Source organism: Ovis canadensis, chromosome 2 (genome assembly GCF_042477335.2).
Source record: "Ovis canadensis isolate MfBH-ARS-UI-01 breed Bighorn chromosome 2, ARS-UI_OviCan_v2, whole genome shotgun sequence".
NCBI lineage: Eukaryota > Metazoa > Chordata > Mammalia > Artiodactyla > Bovidae > Ovis > Ovis canadensis.
In genome coordinates, this window is record NC_091246.1 from 137,124,767 (window position 1) to 137,141,368 (window position 16,602).

Here is a 16,602-nt window from a genome sequence, read left to right on the forward strand (position 1 = left end):
GTTTTTTAAATCAGGGATGGCCTTATAAGACCACAGACAGGCATTAAAATCAGCCAAAATAGAAATTATGTTTGCAAGCAAGTTTGGTTGATTGTCACTCTTACCTTGATCCCTTTTGGAAGAAAAGTGATACAATTTAATACTGACACTGTGATGGCTTGGGGGAATTTCAGACAAATGTGTCATTCCCGTGATGGACTGTCTCCACCCCCATCATTGGCTTGGAGGGTTAGGCATGTGTCCTGAGAATGATACAAACACTCTCATTTACCTGCGACAGTGACTGTCGGAGTCGTGCCATCTGTGTGCTGTGGCCTTTATTGTGATCCTGCTCAGAAACCATCTGCTTAAGCTTCTCCTTCTCTATAGCTATGCTATTAAATGCAGACTTCAAGAGAGAATGCACTGGGTGGGGAGAAAAGTAAGAGACAAGGATCAAATGGATCCAGAAAAATAACAGAATTATAAACGTCTCAGCACTTGTAACTCACTCATGAATATTTTCTGGAAAGGTTATGTTACAGTCTAATTGTAAGTCAGCCTTCAAATGGAATCTACCAGAATATCTAAATACAAAACAAATATGGGGATGGCAATTAATCAGGATGAAAGTTTTAGCATTTCATACCAGATAAGTCAACGAAGACCTGGAAGCAGCATATAAAATACCAATTATTAAATTCAATACTTAGAAACTAACCTATAATTCTTAGAAGGAAAAGGGAACAAGTTTTACTCTGCCACAGTTGATAATATTTGAGCAGTTATGTGTACAATGAAGTCTCATGCAAATAATTTAGAACTATCAAATTATCACCCCAAAGTGTGCATCCGAAAAAGGGCATTTTATGAGTCTTGCAAATATAAATCAAACAGCTGTTTTAGAAGTTGGAGCTAGTTCTCTTTGTGGTAGGAAATGATTTGGTCTTTTTTAAAAAAAATATTTATCAGAGTATCATTGATTTAAAATGCTGTGTTAGTTTCTGCTGTATAGCAAAGTAAATCAGTTATATAAATATACATATATCCACTATTTTTTAGATTCTTTTCCCATACAGGTCAATACTGAGTACTGAGTGGCATCCCTTGTGCTAAACAATATGCCCTTACTAGTTACCTATTTTGTATATAATCATGTGGATATGTCAATCTCAATCTCCCAATTTATCCCTTCCCTCACTGGTAACCATAACTTTGTTTTCTACATCTGTGACTCTATTTCTGTTTCATTGAAATTATTTGGTCTTAAGAATAATATTTGCATTACTTTCTCAGCCAAAACCATCATGATATCAAAAGTGCTTTCAAAGAGTACAAACTACCAGTTATAACATGAATACGTTCTGGGAATCTAAGCTGCAGGATGGTTATAGTTAACAGTACCGTATTATTTACCCGAATTTGTTAAGAGAGTAGATCTCAAATGTTCTCAGCACAAAAATGAAATGGTAATTATGTGACATGTTGGAGATATTAGCTATCCTATGGTAGTAATTATTTTGTAATATATAAGTATGTCAAATCAACATATATACTTGAACTTATATAATGTTACATGTTCATTTTATCTCAATAAAGGTGGAAATAAAATAAAATAAAGGCAACTAAAAACAACCTCCACCCTCATTTCTGCATACCTAACAACAGACATTTGTATGTCCGGCAATCTTTAATGTTGAAACACAAAAATGTTGAATTTCCAACTCTTATGTTTATAGTAACAGTTTCTGCAAAATGTAAAGTCTTCTAAAATAGGGATTTCCTTGTAAGAAAAAGGTTATTTTTAAAAGAAGTGGAAAAAATGTAGCAGAAAATAGTGACCAGAATTAAATGGTAAAAATAATGGGATCATAAAGAAGGTACAATTCATTGATTTATGTGCTACATTCTAGTTGTCATCAATTTTAAGGTAATAACTCGATAGCTGAAATACATTAACCCAACTAGCAGCTCTAAAAGTGGATTCTCATTCATTTCAAAATCCATAATTTCTCCTAAAGAGTTCACTCAATAGTCATATAAAAGCCACCTTTTTTCCAAGCACAGCTGAAAAGAAAATATGCTGTTTCAACAAAGGCTTTACAAGTCTGTTGAAACCTGGATTACCTAAAAGCCTCAGGAGTGCAACCAAATACACAAAGCTTTCCTGGGGGTACCTTCAAATTTATTCCTCTTCCTTTAGAAGCTGCGCTATATTTAATTCACACATTTGTTGCCTTATTTCACCTGTTCCTACAATCTTGCACTAAAAGCAAAAGTTACTGGCTTCCTGATCATAAATCTACGCTGTTACATAAATAATTTAGCATTGCTCTAGTCTAATGACATGATTAGCATTCGGCTAAGACGTAATAAAAATGTACAAGGAGTAAACAGGTGAAAGAGAGTTGGCCTTACAGAGTCTCAACTGAAAAATCTGTAGAGAAAAAGGGTGGGTGGGGGGAGAAGCTTTACTTCAGTTACTTCAGGATGGTGGAATGAAAGAAATCTCTGGCAGCACATCTTTGCTGATGGTTTGCGAATATGCACCTTTGTTGCCTTCGGCTTTCTCAGAAATACCCTCAGTGTGCACCTCTTCTTTTCCAAAGTCACTAGGCATTTGAATATTATGGGGGGTGGTACTTGAGATGTTCCACTTAGCACACATTTTCAAGAATATTTTATAACCTATTGCCAGAAGCCCCAGAGGAAATAAATGTGAAAAATTCATCATAAGGTGTTAGTGACTGAAAACAACACCATGTCTTTCTCCTAAAGATTACAATTTCAAAAGACAATGACTAGGAAGGCACAATTATAAGGTAAAAAATGAATTTCAGTGGCTGAAATTTAGATACTTTAGCATTAAGGGGAGGGAATTAATTTAGGAGCTGTGGCTCTTCCTGGTGAACACGGTCAGGACGGTCCAATCCACCTGCTCTCCACTCTCCTGCTCTCTGTGCCTGATGACAGCAGTTGAGCTTCTGTAACATGACTGACTGAACATTTAACAGCAAAAAAGAGACTCCAAGGTGGGCTGGATGTCCACTCCCCTCTAATCTGGACTAGCAGTGAAGGGACAATGCTTCAGACCCAGAGTTGGCCACTTCCGTTGCAATCCACTCCACTTGGAGCCCTGAGCTGCCGTGGAAGGGGACAGGAGAGGGACAGAGTTGTGCGCAGCCTCCCAGCTGTCCAACCAAAGTGCCAGTGAAGCCCCCTTGAGCCATTCAGCCAGGCTTCCAGCTGAATACCACGGAGGGAGGACAGAGGAACTGCTTAGCTGAGCCCTCTTGATTCCTTACCCACAAACTGTAAAGTAAAATCAGTGAGTGCCATTTAATTTTAAAAAAAGGTTTCAAACAGAATCTGCTAACTCACAAGTATGTATGACATGATAAAAAAACAGATGCTGAATAGTACTGTGGGTTCGTCTGCCTAGCATAATATCTTATTTTTCTCCCTAAGTGTTTGACTTTGCAAATTCAGAGAATCAGTAGATAAGCCCATTACCCTGAGTGAAGAAAAAGCAAATTTTAATTTATGATGACCTAAAAGCCTAATGCTGGGCTTGAAGGCAACAGGAGGAACATCATCAAAGATAATACCCTTTTAGTCTCTCTGCCTTTTCTCACCCTCAATAATACTTTCTTTCCTCAGTCAAAACTGAAACCCTATGATGTGCGTTTTTCCCAGGAGGCAGTCATCATATCCCACTGCGTTTTATCTACAGAACTGCAATCAGTATATGAACCTTTTGACCTTGCCACCATGACCACCTAGACAAGGGTAAGAGAATGAATGGCAACTTCCCATCAAGGAAGAGAGCCACTATAAAGGGCACATTACATTTATTGTTACCTTTCTGCGCAATCAGACAAAATTCTTCTTGAAGCTTTGTATAATCCGTTGAACTTTCCAGAGGGTCTGTGAGGTGGCTAGGAGGGGTCTGAAATTCAATATCTGCACAAAGGTTGGGGTTGGAGGAATGCAAGCGAACTGGGGACATGGTGGCACTGAAAGGAACCTGAAAAGGGAGGACACAAATGATTAAAGAGCAGCAGCACACTGTCCTGCAATCTCTTACACAGAAAAGACGCATCCTATTCTCCAACATAATAGATCCCTCTCTGATGACACACTTGGAGACAGTACTCATCTCTTCTGCAGGTGGTTCGGGTGGGAAGGAATCTCAGTTTCCCGAAGTTGATGTAGTACTGCTACTGATCACTGGCTGCTCACTGTCACAGGGAGAGACGATGACGAAGCGACAGGAAGAAAAGGCATAATCCCAGACAGGCTTCAGCTCTGAACCCACTGAAACAATACTGGCAGAAAGCCATCTGATCTGTGATGCAGCTGACCTTCTCTCACAGAGTCTGGGTATTCAAGTCAGAGGGCTTTTTATGCTGACTTCTTTCTGAGCCTGGAGCAAGAATTCACTGAACAGGTAAAAATTCAAGAGGTGCATATACAGAAAGATTCACTTGCTCCATTGTCATCAGATAACACATAAGTTTAATACTACATATAATAATGGCCTAAAGAGATCTGCAATTAAATTTGAAATTGACTTATCAAAATACACCTGTAAATGAAATATTATATAAATTACTATAGTTACTTTGTATATGACATACAACTCTGTTACATACATGAACGTGGCTTATGAACTGGCCAAAAAGCATTAAGTAAAATAGAGTCATAATACTATCAGTTCAGCTCAGTTCAGTTCAGTCGCTCAGTCGTGTCCGACTCTTTGCAACCCCAGGAATCACAGCACGCCAGGCCTCCCTGTCCATCACCAACTTCCAAAGTTCACTCAAACTCATGTCCATTGAGATTTTGCCAAATGGCTAGAAGTTTCCTTGCCCTTGGATTTGGACTAGGCTTCTGATGGGTGGAGGCAAAATACTCCTTCTCTCTCTTTCTAGAAGCTTCTACCTGATCAATGCTGTCAGCCAACCATTCTTGGAGAATGAGAATGCCAATTCCTTTTATAAATCAGATCACCAGTAAACTCCCCTAATTCTTACTACACAGATATGCATTCAATTACCTTCAAGAACCAGACTTAGATGCCTCCACAAGCTGAATTTTGTATAAATTAAAAGCTAATTCACATCCTCTATCTAACAGAAAATACGCTGTAGGAGGAAGGAACCAATATTTTGTCTGATGTATAGGTATGCTAGAACCGCTTCCTTTCCTCATTTTTTGACTTAGCTTTAAATCTCATGTTAGAAAAAGGGAGGTGAAGGGGCGAGAGGGAGCAAGGAAGCATCTGCACAAAAGACATAGAGGATGGAGGGGAGGGAGAGACCCCGAAAAATCTAACCTGAGCTGCAGTTTGTGGGTCTGGGTGATGGCAGTTGAGGCTTAAGAGGGTCCTTAGGCTGCAGCTTGGTCCTGGCAAGGAGTTATTTATCTCAAAAGATATTCAGGCTTCCCAGGAAAGAAAGAGGGAATGAAGCTTTTTCCCAGATTCAGCTAACTTAAGCATGGTAATATAGGATATCTGAAGCATTTGTTATCTGGAGACATCAGAGTAACTCTCATCCTCCATGGGGGTCTTGGCTACACTGCACGGGAGATGTCAACAACTTGTTTATCTCATTAGGAACTTAATTTCTGACTCGTCCAGAGAACAGATACCAAAGTGCAGATAACCCATTTGAGAAAATGGAGTCCTTGGGTTCAATAATTTGCTAGAATCCTATCCCGGCAACTTTGTGACAATAACGCTTGAGGTTTTCTAGGACATCTATAAGGGAATGGGATGATTTATGCAGAAGAATGTTTGAAGATAGATAAAGAAAACTGCTGACCATAACTGTGGCGATGTTAAATCTATTAACAGAAAGAGCAGACAGCCCAAGGCCCTCTAGGAGGGACAGAGAGAGTCCATGGAAGTGCTGGTGATGAGGAGGTCAGGGGCAGAGACTGTGACTTGAGGTAACAGACAGACCAAGGAGTTTGCAGATTTAAGGATGTGGATTCAGGATACAAGGAACCAGGAGAGCATTTGAGAAAAAGAAATGTAGGTGTTTGATGGCGGAAAAATGAAATGTGTTGAGGATCATGTAAAAGGGTTTTATCTGCACTCAGGAACCCTAACACTCTAGGGACTAACACTGTGTAGGAGAGTGGTCTCCTCCCTTGAGTGGGTAGGGAGGCTGACGGAGAGGTGGTGATGGGAGGCCCGGGCGCAGCGGAGGCCTAGGGAGTCCAGTGAGGACCCAGACTTGGTCCTAAGATACAGGTCTCTCTATTAAAAGTTCAGTCAGACGCTGAGAAGAAAAACATGGCAAACAAGGGTGAGAAAGAAAACACATAACAACAGGCATAAGGAAGACACTGAGAATACACAACTCACAGAGCCCAAGCGAAAGGTCTTCTGCTGCAGTCACTCTGCATCACGTGCACAGCGCTGCCTGTGCGGAGCACCAAGTGCATGGGGAGGCGCTGGTGTTTCTCTTCCATCCCCCTATTCTGATGGGTCTCACCGATGGCGTAAGCGGGCCATCACGGACATGCATGCTAAGAATCAGCAAGAACAAATCTCAGAAACATCTTGGGTGTACTTATCTTTGGGAGCAATCTCAGCTGCCCTAACACATCTGAGTTGGGCAAGGAGAACAAGTGACTGGAGCCTCCTGGGAGAATTCCAGATAAAAAGCACTGAGCAGGATAGGATAGACTGAAAACATGTGGGCTAACTTCCAGATGTTCAAGTTGGTTTTAGAAAAGGCAGAGGAACCAGAGATCAAATTGCCAACATCCGCTGGAATATCAAAAAAGTAATTGATAAAAGTATCCAAGAAATTTTTCTGGAACTTTCTATTTCTGCTTTATTGACTACGCCAAAGCCTTTGACTATGTGGATCACAATAAACTGTAGAAATTCTGAAAGAGATGGGAATACCAGACCACCTGACCTGCCTCTTGAGAAACCAGTATGCAGGTCAGGAAGCAACAGTTACAACTGGGAACTGGACATGGAACAACAGACTGGTTCCAAATAGGAAAAGGAGTACATCAAGGTTGTATATTGTCACCCTGCTTATTTAACTTCTATGCAGAGTACATCATGAGAAACGCTGGACTGGAAGAAGCACAAGCTGGAATCAAGATTGCCGGGAGAAATATCAATAACCTCAGATATGCAGATGACACCACCTTTATGGCAGAAAGTGAAGAGGAACTAAAAAGACTCTTGATGAAAGTGAAAGAGGAGAGTGAAAAGGTTGGCCTAAAGCTCAACATTCAGAAAACGAAGATCATGGCATCTGGTCCCATCACCTCATGGGAAATACATGGGGAAACAGTGTCAGACTTTATTTTTTAGGGCTCCAAAATCACTGCAGATGGTGATTGCAGCCATGAAATTAAAAGACGCTTACTCCTTGGAAGGAAAGTTATGACCAACCTAGACGGCATATTGAAAAGCAGAGACATTACTTTGCCAACAAAGGTCTGTCTAGTCAAGGCTATGGTTTTTCCAGTGGTCATGTATGGATGTGAGAGTTGGACTGTGAAGAAAGCTGAGTGCCGAAGAATTGATGCTTTTGAACTGTGGTGCTGTAGAAGACTCTTGCGAGTCCCTTGGACTGCAAGGAGATCCGACTAGTCCATCCTAAAGAAGAACAGTCCTGGGTGTTCATTGGAAGGACTGATGCTGATGCTGAAACTCCAATACTTTGGCGACCTCATGCGAAGGGTTGACTCATTGGAAAAGACCCTGATGCTGGGAGGGATTGGGGGCAGGAGGAGAAGGAGACGACAGAGGCTGAGATGGCTGGATGGCATCACCGACTCAATGTACATGAGTTTGGGTGGACTCCGGGAGTTGGTGATGGACAGGGAGGCCAGGAGTGCTGCAATTCAGGGGGTCGCAAAGAGTTGGGTATGACTGAGTGACTGAACTGAACTGAATTTTAGTTTTGGGAGGAGCAATGACAGGGAGTTAAGGGGAACCACTGCAGTCAAAGGCATAGGAGGGCTGAGTAGCCAGTGACAGGTCACTGAGATGTGGGTGAGGAGGCCGAGGAGGCAGAAATGATTTTGTTAGATCCTGCTAGATGTTGTTCTGCTCTGGTATGGAATTAAAAGTACAGATCCTAGAGGGTTTAAGAGTACCCATTCTCTCTATTTATTCCTGAATATATGACTAAACGTGCCAGCATTGCTCATTAGTTGCTTTAAGTTATTCTTAATCTCTGTGGTCACAGTTACTCTGGGGGGAAGGTGAGCATTAATTCTTCCATCTTTCAAACCCTTTTTCTCTTGCACTTCCAAATTAAAAAAATATGAACCTATTCTATTCAAATAGGTTCTAATTTCAGTTTTATTATATTCATTATATATTTATCTACAATTAAAAAATGAACATAGTAGACATATAATCACTTCCTGCATGCCATCTTAGAAATATATTATTTAAGGAAACATTTGTATTTTCTGACCTTGTATTGACTGACTTTTCCTTTCCATACTGAGATATTGTTCTCTAATAATCATTTGGATTTCTGAATTTTGTAAATGAAAGGTTACATTTAAGAATTTTAAAATTGATTTTACATGTATTTATTGTCAGAATTTGCTATCATGTCAGTATTAGATACTTTATTCATCTTTTTTGAATACATGTGTAAGACAGCCACTATGAAATCAATTTAAAATATTTCTTTGTTCAAATATTCACAGAACTGTGAGTTTCAGTCACTTCTCTAATAAATTTCAAGTCACTAGTTCATTTTATAATCAAAATCATTTCTGTCTCTCAAACAATCCAACTAAGTACCCAGATATAAATCAAGAGTCAGTCACTAGCTATGAAGCATAAAACCAACAATCCATACACCAATATCCATTCTCCTAGAATGCAACCAAAATCTTTTCATATTTTTCAGCAACATTAGTCTGAAAATACACCAGCAGCAAGAGCAAGACTATAATCCAGGAAATATTATATAATAGCCAAAAAACTAATGTTTGCTATGAACTCAGAACTCTGTATTTATAAAGTTGATAGGTAATTATGATTATGATTAAGCAAATATAAAGATGTATTTTTATCCAGCATATGGTTCTTGTGTTTACATATTCTATTTCATATTCCATGTGGATAGTTCACTACTCTAAGCAAGTTTTGATTATCTGCCTTATCTATCTCAATACTTCCTCTATCTGCCTAATATCCATACTATTTTCTCTTAAAAAAAAAAACCAACATCTAGATGTGAATTAAACACAATTTAATTTTGTGGTTTTCTCCTTTCCACACTATATTTTCTGATTTTCAGCTCAATATTCTTTCTAGAAAACAATTTTCCTTCGATAAGTGTAAGTAGCCATTGAGAGATAGCATCAAAATTCACCTTTTTGTCCCCTCTCATTTCTTTATTCTCACATCCTTTTCAAACAGTCACACTGCGACCAAAAAAGCACAACTTATGTCTGTAGTAATTGACTTTTCTTAGAAAAACCGAAATCAGTTAGCAAAAGTTCTAAGATCAGGATGGCAAAAAAACAAACCAAACAAAAACCAACCCCCCAAAAACCCACACCATGTAAGACAATCCCACATACATCCTTGAATTTAAACTGTTTCTAACACTGAGAGTAGAAGCAGAGATCTGGATTACATGCTAGTTTTCCGTTGCAAACCCAAACACCTGTGTGCGTGAGACGCCCACCAGGCAGACAGTCAGGGAACATGTGTGAGCTCCGCCAACCCAGGAGGGCCGTGCTGGACGCCATCCCCGCCAGGGGCGCCATTAGCGCATGGGGGTGAATAGCTAGCACACAGTTTCTCATTCTCTTTAAACATCCACTGGAGGTGGAAATCCACTCACTGTTGTAGCCACTGCTGCTGCTAGCCTCTGCCGGCGCCGAGTTGTGCTGAACTGGCCCTTCGCAGATGGCCCTTCCTGACAGTGAATGAGAGGAGAGGAGGGAGGAGAAAACACGGGACGGGGGAGGGGGGGGGTATGGGAGGATGAAAGATAATCAGACAAAGGAGAGGGAGATTTTTTAACTGCAGTTGACTTTTGCTAAATCTTAGCATTGAAAAGAGCCTGAAGGAGCAGTCACGCCATGAGAGAAGTTTAGCACAGCAGACCACCCAAACACTTATCTATCTGCTGACTACCCCTACTCCAAAAGGAGATGGAAAGTTATGAAGCGATGAAGAGCTTACAATTTCAAGGTAAAATCAATTTACCTTTTGTTTTATTCATGCAATGCCATGTTATATGAAGCCAAAAGGCATTCAGTAAATGGAAGCAAAGGAAAAAATAAGTTCAGGGGAAGGTGACTAAATAAATAATATGCAAAGGCTAAAACAAACAGGTTGTAATGAAAGCCTTCTGTTGGCCAGGAAGAGTTTTTTGTTTCTTGCTGGGAGGTGAAAGTAAGGGGAAGGATACCAGGAATATTCAACTCCCCACTTTCTCTCCTCCTATAAAGGGAGGGATTCAGTATTAAGTATGGTGTTGGGATTTTCTGATTGAAGAATTTTCCAAGGAGGAAGCCAGTCCCCATAGAATAGGAAGGTAAACCACAATGTCCTCAGTGTGTTGAGATAACACCTATAAAAATCAACTATGAAAACCTAAAGGTATATGTTTCATTTAGTGATGGGCCAGTAGAAGACTCTTAGAGCTTTTCTTTCTTCTCTTTTTGGTGGACAGGATTAAGGGATAATAATATTTCCTTCTAATCAACTCAACTGTGCCTGCATTTGACAGACCCTGACTCTTCAAGGCTGTGAAAATTAATTTCAGTTCCAATTCGCTGAAATGTTTTCAGAGTCACATAACAGTCAGACTGAGGAAAAAAAAAAAAAACAACACAACCAGCATGGCTGTGTTAGTCTTTTTGGACAATAGAAAAATATTTTAAATTCTTAATTCTCTTCAAATTTTCCAAATTACATTCATATTTCTCTTCCATCTTCACAAATCCTTTGTGTACATATATGTATATGATTATTAAACACAAACACACAAACAATCTGTGTCAGACAAAACATTTTCTGTACAAAATCTCTTTATGCCTACTGTGGTTAAAAAAAAATGAGAAAGAATGTAGTTTTACTCTTCAGTGTAATTTGAGCATCTGTGAGATCCAGGATGAATGAATGACAACAGATCATTTATCTGCTACCCCATACCTCATTCTCTCCACTATCTAGGGACCTAGTATTTAATTCATGCTATTAGCAACATGGGAAATCTAGTAGTAATCTCTTCTCCAGCAACCCTTATAAAATCATGCTCTTCTTGCCATCCTCCATTCATTTAAAACACAACCAAACTGTTTTACTGCATAATGATGATACCAAGATTTTTATTAGAATCAGAAATTTAAACTTTGGGACACAGGGAATATTTTTCCTTACGGGTAATTCCACAGAGACTTCTAGGACACCTATTGCCTCCAATGAATTACTCAATGGATTCTTGAGCTAGCTTCCCAGTAGCTTCATGTAGAAATGTGGTCCAAATTTTAACATTCACATTCAAATCAATAGTGTACTTATGTAAGAATAAACAGTCAAACATCTAGTTTAACATGCTCTTCATTTTTTACTTTTTTGAGGTCAATTTTTAAAATGATCTATTTTATAATTATCTCAAAAATTACAACTACAGAATGCAAAAGTTCCATAAAACAAGATCTGTAACAACAGAAATAACAATAACCACTGCCACCACCGCCACAAGACAGTTTAGATTTCCTCCATAAATGGTTGGTGGACTAAACATTCCAAATGACAGACAGGACGAAAAATGAGCCATTTACTATGAAAAGCCTCTCATTCAGAGAAAGTGATCCAAGTAGTGAGACAATTATGAGCTCAAAACAAATACTTGGAACCATGAGATGCAGTTCTAATGGTCAAGAAACATTTAAAACAGGAGGAGGAAATATGCATATTAGGGTGGGAGAAAGTGGTGGGTATATTTAATCCATCACAGTAAAAATAAATGCTATGCCTTTCTATAGGTAAAAACCTGATGAGTACTGACATGCATATCAGTCATTGTCATCACTGGCTGATTCTTATGGTTCCCCAGTAAGGTATGATGGTGAAGAAACTTCTGGTAACTTTGCAGTGATAGAGAATGAGCATTCTAAGGGGTCTTGGAAGGTCGCTGGTGTGAGCGAGCAGAAAAAGTCTAGGGGTTGTGCCAAATTCTGTAGCATTCACCCTACGATCTTTCGTTTTACCAATTCAAGTGGGAGTGAGGTTTTTCTGGAAACGATTAACAGCTTACCACCACCCCTTTGTCTATTTCTTTCCACTGGAGTTGGAACTAAATTTCCTACTTTTGAAAGTTTAACACTTTCTTTGAGTATGGGGATGAAATGATTTCAGTTCTCCCCAGATAACTGAACTAGACTCACAAGGGCCATTTTCCCACTCTTTGGCAAAACAGGAACAAGGCAAAAGAGTATAAATGAAACTTTAAGAACAAACAGTCAACCCCAACATGTGATATAAATATGAAAGAAGAATATTTTCCTCTTTTTGAACAACTTCTTTTGATGATGAAAAAAAAAGAAAAACCTTCATCAAACTCTCCACACATTGAAAAGCACAGCCTGTGAATGGGAGGGTTATTCAGAATGGCATTCTGTTTCCTTCAGGAAAAAAGACTCAGTGACAGAACCAACCTACTCCAGACCATAGCTGTGAATGGCAATATGTTCAATGGGCTATCTTATAGAAAACAAGATTGAAATGGTATCTACCCACAACTGTGCATGTTCCTATGATGCTGGCCCTGTCCAGTTATTCTATTTACAATTAAGGTTCTCTTTCCTTGCCTATGATAACCATAGATACTATGTTTCAAAAATACACACACAAAACTAGACAATCACTTGCTCAAAAATATGGTACTCCCAAAAGCAATTTTAGGCAATTTCCTTGTGAAGTCACTTGACACATTTGTCTCTATAGTATTAATTTTCTGAATAGAAGGGAGAAAAAACAGAAAAACATACTGAACAAAAGACCACAAAAAATTGTGTTCACACAATGTGGACATTCTAACTAAAAAAAAAAAACAAGATATTTATTGCTTGCAAAAATCTATTTTCAAATTAATCAGATTAGTAAGCAAAGTAACGAAGAATTGGTTATTTACACGTTTAGAATTAAAACACAAAGAATGTTATCAGTAAAATCAGAATTAAGGAAGAATTATTGTTCTTATTTAAAAGACACTGAAATATTCTAAAAAGCAGCCTTTCTTTGTGTTACAGATTGATTTACAGCATAATGAAAAGCAAAATAAGGAGTCTAATTCTGATTGTGCAGGGCAAGAGTCCTTCATAATATTTTTTTTTTCCTTCATAATATTAATATATAGTTAGGACTGGAGTGGTAAAATTTCAAGCTTAAGGATCTGAAAGTAACATGAATTTTGACATGAGAGGTTGTAGGCATTTACCATATTTTGTACATTGCAATGCAATGACATAAGAGGATCTTATGTTAAAAATTTTCAACTATTCATATAACTTATTTTAAATGAATTTCAAGTAAGTTTATTATGAACCATGAAGACGTTAGTTCAAATTTTAAAAGTGCCTGTTGATGGCCAATAATATCTATTTTTGTAGAATCACAGAATTTTAGAGTTGAAAGGTAATTCAGAGATCATTAATGCAACTCTATCACTTTACCCAGAAGTTAATGGAGGCCCAGACAATTTAACAGAAATAAATGAGATTATACTTCCAGGAAATCACAGTGATTAGACTAGAACCCAAGTTTGTTCATTTCTAACCTATTGCAGTCTTCATCTCATGTATTAATTAATAGATATAAGATTGGACAACACTAACACATAAAAGGCTCCTTTAAGATTTAGTATATATAAATGTTCATTACAACCCATTTGATTTTTAGTCTAGATTTTTAAGGTGATTTTTTGTTAAAATGTTTTAATGGTTCAAAGGCCATAATTGAGAATGAAAATGCCACTTGACAGCTGTATTACCTAATTTTAAGCTTTCTTTTAAATTCTTTTTACTTATGCCACAATAAGAATATATTTCTCACTATTTTAGATAATATAACTCAGTCTGAAAAGCACTAGCTTTAAAGCAGTTACCAGTTGCTTTGAACTTTTAAACTTCTAAGAACTGATATATAAATACTAATATTTTTTAAAATATCTATAAATATGAATGAAGGAAAAGTAAGGTCTGTACCTGCAGTTGTATTTTTGTATCTTTGCTGACACTTTTTGTTCTCCATCGTCTTGTGACCCGCTTGTCTTTCTTTGAAATATCTACACAGTTAGCCTACATTGCATAAATAGTTAAAAGCAACAAAGCATTATTAAGTTAACACAGATAATACAGACACAGACAAAGAGAGCATAGCAAGTTAGTAAAGAATCATTGTTAGATACCTAAAGCAAACCAGCCAGGAGATAAAGGTGCATCTGATGCATAAAGGGCATTAAAAGCAGACAAAAACAAAACATATTTTTCTGCTATACAAAATGAAAATAGGATTAGAGATCTTTGGTGTTTTTCTGCTACTTGGAAAGATAGCACAAATTCTTACAGTACCCAAATTATACCTTCATAATTATCATTTCTAATGCAACATAAATGTGGGAGAATAATTCAGATATTCACTTCTAGTTAGCTTGTATTTAAATGTACAACATTTTAAAAAAGACATCTTAACACAATGACACCAAGATTCAAAAAGTTATTAAGAATAACTCCAGAATATAAACTAATCTGTATTATAGTTATTTCCCTTTAAATATTGCCTTATATATTCATATAACAATTCAGTAAAAATTCTGAGTGAATATTTTAAGTTCCTTTGACAGCAGCTATATGTTTACCTGCATGTCAGTAAAGTTAGGTGCTGACTGAGTTCTCTGAAGTATTTCCAAATTTTGCAGGAGTTTGCTAAGTTCCACAAGGTTTGACTGGCAGTGTGCAAGGTCTAAAACAGATCAGAAATAAAAACATGTTACAACTGGGCAGGAAGTGGTGGTGATGATAATAAAACGCAGTGTATCCAAATTATGGCAAATATGATCAGGTAGATCTATGTTTACAGGACGATGATACTGGCAGATGAAAGAAAACAGACCCTTCTCTGGTTTAGAACCATCAAACCACTGATTATTTATTGGATGAGTTCAAAACCCACTCTTACAGATGAACAATTAGCGTAGAAAGCTATTAAAATCTCAGTGACATTGGGAGATTCTTCTGAGATGGCCTTTGTCACATCAGAAGCACGCTCCAGGGAACTTCAGTGGTCATCCAGTTTTGCTGTTAGGAACCTGTCTACCTGCTGTAAAGGTCTTCATGTATAGGACTCAGAACCCCTGCACACCCTCCAGAGAGCAGGGCAGCAGCAATACACTAGGGGCCAGGCCCCGCCCAGGCGCCATCTCTCAGCAGCATCTGCCCTAGGCTGGAGTCTCGGTGAGCTACTCCCTGTGGCTCTTCCAGGGAACTCTTGGCCATCAGTGGCCTTTAAATTCCTCAAGAGAGAAAATGACCTAACGGAGGTGGCAGAAGAGAGTACCGAGGAGGCCAGGACCCTTCCATCACTCTCTCCTCATTTCAGGGAAGGCAGCACCATTACACTCCTCCCATTTCCCCCACGAAGAGAATAAAGCAAGTGGGCTGGATAGGCAGGAAATACAAAAGATAAAAGGGATGAGAGAGAAAAGCAGTACAAAGAAAGAACGAAGGGGCTGGCGGGAAGAGGAGAAAGAAGATGGTGAAAAGAGACCTCATTTTAACTTGCCTTAGAACTGCATTATAAGCATGCTGACAGGGACATAACCTGACACTACCTGTCCATTAAGATTCTATTTGCTAAATTTACACTCATTCTCCTTAATAACTGTGATTATTCTATACAAATGGTATATGTAGGTAGTATAGAGATCTAAAACTGGGGCTTAAAGCCCTTTCTAACAGAATGGAAAGAGAACTCAGTGAATGGATTTGATCAAAGGCAAAAGGATTCAAAACTAAGGTTGGGAAACATTGATTTACTTTATATTTCTCAGCTGTAGTTTTCTTACCTGTTTAGTGGTAACAGTTAATATTTACTCTCTTACCTTCTTAATGAAAGTAGCAACTTTCATTGAAAATTCTATGAAAACCAAAAACTGTTGTTTAAGGCATATTAATTGCACTATGTTTAATCATTCTCCTAGAGCCTTAACTTGGAACAAGCCTCACCATTTCTTGACACTTCTATCATTTAAAATATGGAAGAAATGAAATCCTTGGCAGAATTTTACTCCTTGCCTAGATATCTGATTATACATGAGGATTATAAAAATTTACCCAAGATAATAAAAATACCTTTAAAAAAAATCTCTAGAATTTCATTAAATCAAGATTAAATCTATTTTTAGAATCTTGGAAAAAGGAAAAATTATGCCAAGAAAGGACTGTTGAGATAGTTTATAATAGTAAAAATTTGAAAACTTAAGGATATAGCAGTTTACTTATTTTCTCATCATCTCTACTTTGTCCTAAAAAGAACTCTATCCAATATTCTGTAATAACCTATATGGGAAAAGAATCTGAAAGAGTGAATATATGTAT

At 38.0% G+C, this 16,602-nt stretch overlaps 1 protein-coding gene and 1 pseudogene across 9 annotated transcripts in view; both read right to left on the minus strand.

Moving 5' to 3' along the window:
* OSBPL6 (oxysterol binding protein like 6) overlaps positions 1 to 16,602 on the minus strand; it is a 221,953-nt gene that overhangs the window by 32,508 nt on the left and 172,843 nt on the right. For 8 of the 9 annotated variants that reach the window (XM_069577092.1, XM_069577091.1, XM_069577095.1 and 5 more), the window contains 3 exons: positions 14,865 to 14,968; positions 3,841 to 4,006; positions 272 to 405 (listed from right to left, as the gene is read on the minus strand). In XM_069577092.1, coding sequence (XP_069433193.1) covers positions 272 to 405; positions 3,841 to 4,006; positions 14,865 to 14,968 — 404 coding nt within the window. Of the gene's footprint in view, positions 1 to 271; positions 406 to 3,840; positions 4,007 to 9,836; positions 9,912 to 14,211; positions 14,305 to 14,864; positions 14,969 to 16,602 lie in introns of all 9 variants that reach the window. The other variant, XM_069577100.1, reaches the window with a different exon arrangement.
* Positions 3,445 to 3,577, minus strand: LOC138434920 (small nucleolar RNA SNORA79; annotated as a pseudogene).